At 29.8% G+C, this 13439-nt stretch overlaps 1 protein-coding gene across 1 annotated transcript; it reads left to right on the top strand.

The window, feature by feature from the left end:
• The first annotated feature begins 1918 nt into the window (after nucleotides 1-1918).
• Nucleotides 1919-10510, top strand: LOC105254509 (mannosyl-oligosaccharide alpha-1,2-mannosidase IA). The gene is made up of 6 exons (XM_011263244.3): nucleotides 1919-2125; nucleotides 4519-4732; nucleotides 7259-7483; nucleotides 7819-8024; nucleotides 8432-8626; nucleotides 9339-10510. Exons 1-6 carry the CDS (start codon nucleotides 1985-1987, stop codon nucleotides 9459-9461), a joined length of 1104 nt encoding a protein of 367 aa, XP_011261546.1. The 5' UTR covers nucleotides 1919-1984; the 3' UTR covers nucleotides 9462-10510.
• The last annotated feature ends 2929 nt before the right edge of the window (nucleotides 10511-13439 follow it).

Genomic DNA, 13439 nt, shown 5'->3' with positions numbered 1-13439 from the left:
AAAATGTTAATCTGATTAATTATATAAATATAATATAATAGATTTAAAGGAAAATTTATCTAAAATATAATTTAAAATTGATAAGAAATATTTAATTCTGGAGTATATAATTGACGCGTAAATGTATCGCTTACGAACTTCCCATGGTACTTCCTATCGCACCGTGCATCATAAATGTCAATTAGCGGCATAATACTTGGCAAACATGAGAACAACGCCAATTTATGCTTTCACGCACAACACATCATTATCTCTACAGTTTTGCGCCTGAGTATTTTCAGATTCTCCTAATTATAGAACATCTATTAAATATTTAATGAATATGCAATTATTATCTCATACGAGGAATTTATTTTATTGTGACATATAATTCATGTATGCGTTTAATTTCAAGTTAAACATTAAAACAATGTGCAATGATATGTATAATTTTAAATGAAAGCTTACATGCAACATAACGAGGACATTTTTCTTAAAAATTCTCATTCCATATATGTTCATTTATTTCTATATCGATTTTTATCCATTATCGATATTCATAAATTTAAGTTAATTTGATGTAATCTCATTCGCATGCTTAATTTGTAGCGATATAGAATCCACGCAATTTCTACAAGTTGGAACGTCAAATTTAGACTAGAAATGCTAATGTCTGTCATCTGACGAATAAGCGAAGAATATGCCGAGAATATAGTGAAAGTTATATAAATAATTAATTTTAAAGGACGATAAGATGCTTTGACTAAAACAAACATTGATATAAGATAGTTATTTCATCTTTAACTGAATTATAATAATATTTATATATGGATTTGTATAAAATACGCATGTGTCATCCTCTCTGTTCCTGCCATTTAAAATTTTTGTTACAGAACGCATTCATGAAATCCACATATCTGAATTATCTAATTTCAAGTTGAATATTAAAACAATGATACAATGATATAATTTTGAATGCAAGCTTATACATACTAATTGTGCTTTTATTGAAAAAGACAATATTTTTAAGCAATTTTGAAAATTATATTCTCGAATATTTTATTTCTTTTTAAGACAAATTAATTATTTATATTTAATTTGTCAAAAAATCTATTAAGCATTTAATTAATTATGTACCATTAATTATTTAATTAATTATTAAAAGCCATTGTTCAAATTTGAAGACTGCATGCGCTGTCATTAGAAATAATTTATTTTAACAAATACTGGAAAAAAATTTTTCTTCTTTTTTTGACATTATTACTTTATAAATGATTTAATTATGCGAATAATGCTATCTATCGTATTTACATTATTGGATGAGATAATGACTTACAGATGGAGCACTATAACGACGCATGCAACTGCAATGCCGCAGAACAAATGTTCAATATAAATATTTTCCTCATCCCCATCTCCTATCCAGTTATAATATTTCATTGTATTTGCCAAATATTTATATTTTATATCCTGAATATTTTTTACATATCCATAACTATTATGCATTTGTTTCATTTGTCTTCCATTATATTTTTTATAACTTTGCGATATTAAACTACCGTACATCTTAGAGCTGCCTTGGTGGCGCTTTATTAATTTATTTCTCTTCAATGTTGGACGATTTTATGTAGAAGAAGAAAATACTTTATTATATTGAAGAGAAATACATACTTGAAATGTCGATCGAAAAGAAGATCTATAATGCGAAGAATATTTATGAATATTTAAAAATTGCAATTGCAATTATAAATTTAATAAAAGAGATATTAAAAAATATATGTACATGTTATTTTTTACTCCATTAACGGATGCGTCTTTAATGTCATAATAATCGATTGTACCAGAAATGATGGATGGGTATGTGTGTGTGTGTGTGCGACATGTAACAAGTTAAATGTTTCTATCCACGAATAAACGATCAACATGTTATTAATTCAAACACTTTGCTCGTTTTGCATTGTTTCAGAACTCCGAAATATCGCTGTTTGAGACCAATATTCGTTTCATGGGAAGTCTACTCGCCTGTTACGCTCTCACGGGGGATGTAATGTTCCGGGATAAAGCGGCGCAGCTCGGCGAACGGATGCTGCCTGCCTTCCAGACGGAAACCGGAATTCCTCATTCCCTCATCAACCTTCATACTGGGGTAAGTACGGCTTTTTGTTACCATAATTCGTCAGCGCTCACGTCAACGTGTCAAGATACGAGTTCAATGTACTTTGATATTAACTTCGTTTCGGAAAAATAAAAATTTACTCATTTGTTGAAGAAACAAAGAAAACAAGAGAAATGACGAACATATAATATCGAAAATTTATATTTAGAATGCACTGAAACTACCGATATGTGTTTTGATGTTATTAAAATTGATGCTTAAAACGCAAAGAAGAAATTTTATTCGCAAAATTTAGTTTTCATCATTAAACTATTTAATATTGAAAATTAAAAATAGTCGATTATAACGAAAAATAGTCAACAAATTTCCGTTAAAATAAAATTCTCGATTCATTTATATACAACCAGATACATATATAAATGTCGTAATTTTTTACAAATCATTATACACATTAATTTAACGTTAATTCATATTTTTTAGTTAATTATAATAATTTACATCACAACTTTTTGCGCTTAATTATTACTATACGAATAATCCATTGATACGTTCGCTTATGAAACATGCGGTACAAACATAAAGTGCAATTACCGGTCTTTTGCCTCCACGATTATAATTTAAGAAAGGATTACCTCAGGGCGTGGTATATTTCCGTTTTTGCCTCTTGTCAGGCATCGTGAACGGCAACGATGTTGCACTTTAATTGAAACGATTCCATCAAGTCACGTCTGTCGAAATAACGCACGCGATTAATATGCAAATTCTTAATTGGATGGATAATGAGGTCGCAAGAGACGGATAAGTCTTTGATTTTCCCCATGTTCGTATCAATAGATATGAAGTAATAATTTTCCTTTTTTTTCTTTTACTCAATTATTCGATAAAATAACGTCAAAGAAAAAAAAATCAAATTAAAGAAAGAGAAAGACTCCTAGTGAAAAAGATCAAATAATTAGAATTTAATACAGTTTAATAATTAGAGTTTAATATTTCAAATTAGTAAAAAAAATAAAGTAAAATAAAACAATATTTATTGAAAGGGAAACAATAATATCGCGAACGACTTAAAAAAATATAGCTAAGTAATATCTATAACTATATACATAATTAAAGGCATAACAATTTGCAAACAAAAATCTCGCAACAATCTTATTGAAGAAATTAGCGCAAAACGAGAGTGTTATAGCATGAGAAAACGAGAAATGAGAGAGAGTCGGATTTAATTACGGTGCAACACGTGTTCCGATTGACCCTCGCTTGATGACCTCGTAATTCCTATTAGCGTTCTTAATGAACGCGATTAATTGGTGGACTTTAATGTGTCCATCTCTGAACGTCATAATTTTCTATTCATTTTGAATAGTGCAAGAGGAAAAATATGAACGATGGAAGTTTATCGATTTGGAAATTATCATGTTCTTATTCGGAATTAACCGTTTCATTTGAATGAAACATGCATATTCTTTTTTTATATATGAAAAAGATAATATATACAACAGTTTTCTAAACAAAATATATTTGTATATATGTATCAATTATTATCTTTCTTATCTCTCTTTATTTATATAAAAATAAATAAAAAACATAAAATTGTAAAAATTATATTATTATTGTGTTATAAAAATATAAAAGTATATAATTAATTATAGGGAGAGTTTTCAAAAATAAAATAAAAATGAAATAAACAAACATAAAGATCGAAGAAATGCCAAACAATGCATTTATAGCAAAAAAAATTTATATTTAATAATGCTGTGCGATAAGAAATTGTTATTCGCTTCTTCTCTTTAATAAAAGAAAACACGCATGTCAAACTTACGCTCATCTATCTTGTGGGATGAAATTATAACATGGACAGGTTAATTGGCTGATTTAAATTATAAAGAGATTATATTTCTATCTTCCTAGTTCTCGTTACAATATTCACGATATCCAATGAATAGATCTTTGAACTTTCAGCGTTTTATAATGATATTTGATCATCTAAAATCTTATTAAAATTTATTTAAATTTTATTTAAAAATTACTACACTACATCTTAATTCTTTTCATAAAAATCAACATATTTTACTCACTCTCATAAATTATATTGCTGATATTACAATTTATTTACTTTTCATAAATTTGCCGCATAATTGTACATGTGTTTCATAAACATATTCCAGATTTCTTTAATATGTTACATTTATAAATTAAAAAGGCTCTAATATGAGAATCAAAACTGAAACGAATTAATATTTTTAACATTTTAACTTTATCTTTTTCCTCTACCTTCATTTATTATAGTAGAACTTACGTTTTATTGTATTACTTTATTACTTAAGTAAATATCCTGAATTTAAGATATTGACTATATCTGATTTATTTTTTTTACAGCTTATATCTCACTATATTCGAGCTAGAAAGTTGTGCTTATTTTTCAGGCGAGTAAGAATTATGGTTGGGCAAGCAGTGGCTGCAGTATTTTATCCGAAATCGGAACCATGCATCTTGAGTTCACCTACTTGAGTGATATAACGAATAATCCAGTGTTTAAGAGCAAAGTCGAAAACGTGAGAAAGGTCCTGAAGAGTCTGGATAAACCAAAAGGTCTATATCCAAACTACATTCATCCGAGAACAGGAAAATGGGGTCAACGTAAGTGGGATTTTAGTAATCTATGTATGTTAATCCTATACATTTTGATTAACATTTCCAACGCATGCAATACATGCGTGAACATAATTTACTTAGCAAATCATTTGCAAATTATTTGGAAAGGAGGATATTTCGACAATATATCACAGGGATTGCAATCTAATTGCATTATATGTTATTTTCAACATTATTATCTTTACTTACAGAGATGTTTAATATAGCAATAATTCGCGTTCGTACTTGCGTTCATATTCATTCATTAAAAAAAAAAGTAAAAAATAATACCGAACTTTCGTCTTCAATCAATGTTAGGCGGTTATAAATATATCCGATGACTTATTACTATCATTTCGTATTTAATAAATCTTCAAGCGCGCGTAAAGCAGTATATCTTGCGCGAAATAAGATTTTTAATCTGATGGCTATCAATTATATCGTGAGAAAATAGTTTCGTATAGTCGCGAGGTGGAAAATTCGCACATCTTTAGTCGCTCCTTTTTTTTTATTTTTTTTTCTCCTTTTTTTTCGCCATTTCGCATCTCATAGCGTCGGTCCATGTCACTTTGTGAAAAGATATCCCACCGCGGCGCCGTCATCGCCATATAGCCGATCTTGAATATCGCATTTATCATCCTCTGCCTCAGGTTCTAAATCCCCCGCGCCTGCATACTTTCTCATTGCACGTATGACGAGATCCTCGAGGATATATATCATCCAAGCCGTTCGTAGTCGTATCTAGCCCCATCACACATCCTTCCCCCATTTTTCACGCTTCTGTTCCGGTGGGTATCCATACGGTAAATGTAGTGAGAAAAATAGAATATTCTTTGAATGAACGCAAAATTAGTGGCTTCGAATAACAAAACATCCAAAGAAATATATAATAAGATTAAATAATTCAAATAATTAATGCGACAAATATTTTATTGTTTTAATTATTACGATTTTATTGTAATTTTGCCGGTGAAATTTACTATCACATCAATATATAATTTACGACAAACCATGATAAAAATGAGTGATTCATTTACGTTGCTTCATTCGATTATTTATTTTTTGAAACACTACAAGCTTGCATCTATTATTCTGATTATTTTTTATTTTTATAAAAATATCGAGAAGTCAACCACTACTCAAAAAATGTGATTATCATTTTTGGCAATATAATACATTTTATTACTAATATTACTATTGTATTATGTATGCTATTGTATTTTGTATTGTTGATATTCCTATTATTATTCTGTCAATATTGCCGATACTGCCACAGAATTAAAAAGTACTTCTAGTCCATATTACTTTCTTATATTGCTGGCATTATTGCTAGTATTATTTCAATTCTTCTTAATCCTTTTGTTTGATTTCGAACAAAAGGACATGATAATCTCTCTCTTTCCCATACCTCTGTTGCGCACAGATTATCACACGTATATGGGACCCGTATGGGGATAGTTTAATGCCGATTCCGAACGGCTGTACATTAGAAAGATGCTCTTGGCAAGATTTCTCGGTGGTTTGCCATTGCCTTCCGAGAGAGGAGCGAGCGTATACAATTTTTCGGTTCTACCGGAAATCGAACCCAGGACATTTGCCTTTGTAGACTAGTGCGTTGTCTACTATATCACGCTTCGCTTACATATTATTTGAATACACACATATATTTTCTAAAACATAAATTTCCTAAAATTATATTTATCGTATACACTTTTAATGAAATATGATTGCCATAGTAGTTGATCCCTCGAAAAATATGTAATATTTTTCATAAATAAAAATTAATATTTTCTCGAAACATAATTTATCAAATGACAATTAAGATATATTTAACAAAAACTTAATCTTGCGACAGTCGACTGAGTCATGCATCCTCGCGCATCCTAACATTTTCAAAGGAAATAATGATCAAAGAAATAGAGCTAAAGAAAGAAAGACTAGAGCTAAGCTATACTTCCTTTCGTCGCATAAATCTTAACAGAAAGCAGAAATCCTGTTCTTAGCTAGTGCCCAAGGCACCTAGAAATTAGCCCGGCAGAATCAAAATCTGTCTTTTGTTTCTCCGTCCTCAGACGTAACCGAAGTAATCCGGATAACAAACCTTTCCTTTCCAAGGAGATTCTTCCCAACATTCCTTTATCTCGTAGCGATTACCATTGTTGTCTATTTTAAAGCAGTATCTCTTTTAAAGCAGTCAAGTTAAAGCTATTTTATTTGACAAACGAGTTATCCGCAAGTCTCTATTGTAATTTCATTTCGACATGAAAGAAGTGGAAAACAAGAATAATTGGCAATATTTTCTTCTAAAGACGGAAATATCTTAATTTTTTATAATACAAAAAAAATTTTAAACTGAGTTGCATTAAAAAAATTTTCAGAAATTTTACTACTAAAGATTTCAAAAATTTTAGTCTCCCTAGATAAAAAAAGAGATACAGATTTCCAGCTCGAAAATTTTTCAGAAAAATATGTCGCAAGCCCTTTTGCACACGGAATTTACTTAGAACTGAAATATTTTCGTGAAAATTGCAGATCATATGTCGCTCGGTGGACTCGGTGACAGTTTCTATGAATATCTGCTGAAGGCCTGGATTCAGTCAGGCAAGGAGGATGTCGAGGCACGCGAAATGTATGATGATGCTATAGCAGCCATAACCGAGTATATGATCAAAACATCTCCTGGCAAACTTGTATATGTGTCGGATTTAAAATACGATAGGCTTGAACATAAAATGGGACACTTAGCTTGCTTTGCCGGTAAGTTATAATATTAATATATATTATATATATTATATATAATATACACTATATAATATACATTAATGCAATTATTAATTTTACCTTGTAATCATCAAGCTTGAATATGATATAAACAAATACATTTACCTCTCAAATATATTCTGTTTTCTCATATATTAATTCACTACTATCCAAGTCTTGACATTGATAACAAAAATTATTTATTCGACCTTATCATCAAGACAATTATTATTTTGTCATATTAATATATCTCATATTAATATATCTTTAACGAAAGCGAAAAAATGAAAAGAACTTATCAGAAAGGATAATGTTATTGGTACATTTTGTAGGCGGTATGTTTGCTCTGGGCGCGAAAACTCTGAAAAACGAATTGTCTGATAAATACATGAATATCGCCGCCGGTCTGACCAACACGTGTCACGAGTCCTATGACAGAAGTGCTACAAAACTTGGTCCGGAAGCTTTCCATTTTATTGAGGGTAACGAGGCCAGAAGCTTGAAAAATGGCGAGAAATATTATATTTTGCGACCTGAGGTAAGTCGCCTGTTTTCTCAAAAATTAGTGCAAATTGCTAAAGCATTGCAATTATAGTTATTGTACCTATAAGAAATTTAAGAATTAAATTAAGAAAACTTATTTTTCTAGAAAAGGGGTTGTTCTTATTCTAAATATAAGTCACTTTACAATCGAAAATTCGCTTTTCACAAAGAAAAATAGTATTTTACTTTATCTTAATTTTCTTTTCTTGCATTTTATTTAAAAAATTATATATATATATATATATATATATATATATAAAATTTAAGTAAATATATATATATATATGTACATTGAGTTTTTTTTGTTTGTGTGTGTATACATATATAAAATATATTAGAAAATATATTAATTATATATAAAATGTATTAGACGATAATAAAACAAAATATATTCTTTCGCAGACCTTTGAATCGTACTTCGTGATGTGGCGACTAACAAAAGATCCGAAGTATCGCGAATGGGGTTGGGAGGCAGTTCAAGCACTGGAAAAACATTGCCGAGTTCCTGGAGGATTCACGGGACTTAATAATGTTTACCTGGTCGACTCGGCGAAAGACGATGTTCAACAAAGTTATTTCTTCGCTGAGACATTGAAGGTAAAGAAGAAAGGAAGCATTGTTTCAATGATTCGATTAACGCTATTTCTCATAAAGGCTAACTCTTTCTTGGCACACAACGCGATGCAACCGAAAATGCTACATTATTTAAAAAATGATGTATGCCTAATCTTGAGTTGACTAATGGTTTTTTCCATAACTGAATAACTTTGAATTTTCATAAAAAGCGGAAATAAAGCTTAGCATATTCTCTTTTTAATGTTTCGATTATTTACCAAATTATAATATAATTTTTATATCATAATATCAGGGCATTCCTTGATATATATTATTATTATTATTATTAGCAATTAATAAGTTTTATTTTTTTTAATTTATTTCAACATTTCAATAATTTTTAAATTGCAACATATAATCAATATAAATCTGATTGCTTGATACTATGCTACAGATTTTTTTATTTTTTATCTAATCTACACATATTATTTATTATAGACTAGTAATTATGACGCGATATTTATTTTTAATCAAAACATATTTGATTAAAAAATGAAATAATAGATATATAACATATTCAGTAGAGTAAAATATTAACTATATTATTTGAGATTTAATCAGATTATATCAGTATCGATTTAATCACATACGTAACGCAGAAAGAAAAAAGTAGAAAAGTTAATTTAATATATATTATGAAAAGAAAATGAACATGAATATGTGTTACATAAAAATATATTCTTTCTTTTTCCAGTATCTCTATTTGCTATTTAGTGACGATGATCTCATAAGCCTGGACGATTGGGTATTCAACTCCGAGGCTCATGTGCTTCCTATCAAAGGCAGTCCTCTATATCGTCCAGCTCCTGCTTTATAAACCGGACAAGTTCACGACAGTTTGAGCGATACTGATAATTTTCGTTCGGTAGTGATGAAACGCGATACATAATATGACGATGACACAGTGTATCACAATTACATAGCGACCGAGAATATTTACTTTGTATTACGAAGCGACTTTCTCGTCTTTGTTGTATATAATATTATGTAGATTGTGAGAGAGAAAATTTTATATATCGCGACAAAGCAACAATACAACTGCATCGATATTTATTTTTTCTTTCTATATTTACGTTATCTCAAGAAATTGTTTACTTGATAGGTTTAATTACAAAATTAAAAATAATTATTTATATAATTTCCGTATATGTCTTACTCTCCTATAATACGAATATCCAATTTTTATTATATAACACAATTGAATCGCGTATTAATGAAGGTGAAGGAGAATTAGTCTGTCCTTCAATTTAATATCGAGCGATGTACACATACTTTAATTAACATAATTATTTTAGATAAACAAAAGAGAGAAAGTGTGTGAGAGAAAGAGAAAACGCGAGGAGAATGAAAGTGAGAAGAACAGACTAGAAATGTTAACGAACGTTATTTAAGCTACACGTTTGTAAATAGCGAAAATAAAGAGAGCAAGAGTGAAAAAATGAACGAAAGAGCTATTAAAATAGGAGAAAATGTTGCAAGAGTATGAATGCTTCGCCAATATTCTTTTCCAGTTACAATGCAAAGCGGTCTCTCTACCAACACTTAAGCATTTGAAACGTTGTAGCTGTATGCCGTAATATTTTTAACGTTCTCTAAAAATCATGAGTTGGTGCAGATTTACCCGCGTTTCTTTTTTTTTGTCGTCAATTGCTTTGAAAAAATATTCTGCCCGAAATACATAAAGAAGCATTACTAAGACTGCGAATTTTAATCACAATATATTTTAGAAAAAAACTACAATGATATTAAATTAATAAACCAAATTGTTGATAATGTTCTCTTAGTATAATATATTGCAAATATTTCTGTCAATGTTTTTTCAACAATTAAACTTTGATAAGTTTTATTATTGCGTACATACACGAATTCAATGGATTGTCAATTGTAATTGTTAATTGAAACTATGTATTACATATAGTTTCTATATGAAACTATATGAATTACATGAATATAGTTTCTATATGAAACTATATATGAATTACATGAATATAGTTTCTATATAAAACTATATGAATTACATAAATATAGTTTCTATATGAAACTATATTAATTAATAATGTTTTTATACAGCATTATAAGATTAATTATAAGAAGTGAGGACACGAGTTTCATATCGATGACGCCAAACACCGATATACTTGTTTTATAACGCTAAAAAATTGAGAATAAAACTGTCAATCAATCAAAAAAAAAGGAAAAGAAGAAAAAAAAAAGAAAGCGACAAACATTTAGCTAAAAAATCGTTATAGTATCATTTTTGAAAATGTCCTGTGCAACGTTTTTTATAACGCTAACGTTTCATACGCACCTCTTCCCGATTTTTATCGACGTCAAAAAGATTTTGACTATCCAGCAATTTTGCTATCCTACAATTCTATCTCTCCTACCCTTTTTTAACAAAGAAAAAAAGAAAAGTACATAAAAGTACATAAAACCAACTGTCAGTTTCACAATTGCGGTTCAAGCGTGCGTGCTTTGCGTATGGCGAATAAAATAAAATGACAAAGAGGAAGCCCGCAGGAGAGAGTGCAGATCGAACGCGATCATACATTCGCAGTGAACAACAGCGATTATTACTGTGAGTCAGTCGAATGTGTAGTTATAAAGCAATGTAGCAGCCGATTAACTAAGAAAGTCTGAGAGAGTAGATATGTACATAAAGATTACAAGAAAGTCATATTCTATACGAGGAGTGCGAAATATAAAATGGAATTGTAGAAGAAACATATAATTGTATAGCGCTTGTACTGAATGATAAGATTGATTCGTCCAAATCGAATTCTGCAATATTCATCGAGAAACAATTAGAAGCAGTAGCATATGTCCCAAAGACGCGCATTTTCGCAGTGTTCAGGATCGAAGTTGCAATTGTAATTGCAGTTACACAGAAAATGATAACCATCATTTCTCAAATATTGGTCTCAGATAGAGATTTCTCGTTCTTTTACAAAATCGTCTCGCAAATAAACTAGTTTTGTAAAACGTCCTCCTTTAGTAAATATGATTCTTGGTGTCTCTAATCGAGTTTACGAACAATCAGAGTCGCACTCGTCGGTGATGAGAACGACCGGAAAGTTACTTAATGTATATATAGTGCAGTTTTCACGCTACGTTTTTCGTTAAGATGAAGTTCCAAAGACGAGAAGCTTCGAAACATCATCTTCAACAAACGTGCGAGATAGAAAAATATATACATAGAAAGATTTATAATTATGAGATTTATATATACACGTACACAAGTGTGCACATAAACACTCATTCTTATGTGTCCGAATGATAGAAAAATGATTGAATGCGCGACTATGTATTGAATTTTAGCGCGTGATAGTCGATAATAATCGCATGATCGTTTTCATTTCACGTCACCGTCGGACCTCCAAGAGGCTCACGCGGTTCTATTATGATGTTTGTTAATGCAATTTTGACAAGCATTTAACATTAAGTATCTCGAAAAGAGTTGCACCAAATTAGTCGATGTTAATCGCTGTTGACTATGGCTATGTCTTCTCGGACTATGATTATATTATAGCTAAAATTATATTATCTAGAGAAAAACAAAAAACCGAAATGTTAAATGACTTTTATCGTGTTATGTATGCATAAAAATGTTACGTATAAAACAATGTCTTTGTATATATTCTATGCGCAGACTATGGTTCTTTGCGTATCTCGTAAATGAATCATTATCAGTTAACTATCGGTGCAACTCGCTCAAGAATTCATAAAACAATGTACAATGTCTCTTCAATAAGATATCATAGATAAAACATTCATTTTCTAATTCAAAATCCATTTTATATCACAAAAATAATCTTTCATCCTTATTGTTGGTAACTAGAAAAACTATCAAAAATTAGTGAGACTTTATGGTAAATTTTCTTTATCGTGCATATTTATTCGCGAAAAAAATATACGGATGCCACTTATGGCATTCAATAAACGATCGTTTCTCAAATTGTCCGATTAAGAAAATTCGCCATCAAATCTCGTAAATTTCCAATTCTCAGCATTCTCATTGACAGCACACACAAATACAGTAAGTCCTAGACCGTGTGTATGTAAGAATAGTGATAATAACATCGAGAATAATGGCAAGAATGGCAGTGTCCGGCGACGATGATGATAGTAATAACGATAGCCTATACATATATATACATTTGTGAATAGATATTTAATAATTTATTGTTAACTAGAGTATTTTACTTGGACTACTTCACTGAATGGGGTTTTGGGTACAATAATCTTTTCTTATATGACAGATAATGGCGGCGCTTATAGTTTGTTTATCTGAGCGAAAGGGATTATGAAGCAGAGATAAAGAAAGAGAAAAAGAATAAAAAACTTTAGCTTTACTCGCCTGGTCTTTATATGATGAGCAAAAGCTACACGCGTCACAGAAAAAAGATATATATATGTACACATATATATGTATATATATATTTGAAGAAAAAAATATATCACGAAGTTTTTGTGGGATGCGAACTATACTTGTAAATACAGTACACAATCTAGTGATAACGGGGATTTACTTTAACAGCTTTACGTAATTATTACTTTGTCATGATCAGTGAAATAAATAAATATTGATAATACGTTACATTGCAAAACATCCTCTATATAATTCCCATTCCAGAAGTTTATCCTAAGAGAATCAATATGACGATTTTTAATCAAAAAATTGATAAAATTTTTGCAAATTTATAATCATATAGAAACTTTATAAATTTAATTTACGCGACTTTTAAAACAAACAATTGTTATGTATAATAAAGATTATATATCTATCGTCGATTAA

This window comes from Camponotus floridanus, unplaced genomic scaffold, assembly GCF_003227725.1.
Source record: "Camponotus floridanus strain SB8 unplaced genomic scaffold, Cflo_v7.5 scaffold184, whole genome shotgun sequence".
Taxonomy (NCBI): domain Eukaryota; kingdom Metazoa; phylum Arthropoda; class Insecta; order Hymenoptera; family Formicidae; genus Camponotus; species Camponotus floridanus.
Note: the sequence above shows the minus strand (reverse complement) of the source record. Positions and strands in the feature narration are given on the sequence as shown.

Excerpts from the sequence above, each read along its gene's own strand:
- LOC105254509 (XM_011263244.3), top strand. The coding sequence starts at position 1,985 with ATGGGAAGTCTACTCGCCTGTTACGCTCTCACGGGGGATGTAATGTTC. Across the intron at positions 2,126-4,518 it reads TCATCAACCTTCATACTGGG|GCGAGTAAGAATTATGGTTG; the intron begins GTAAGTACGGCT and ends CTTATTTTTCAG. Across the intron at positions 4,733-7,258 it reads AACAGGAAAATGGGGTCAAC|ATCATATGTCGCTCGGTGGA; the intron begins GTAAGTGGGATT and ends TGAAAATTGCAG.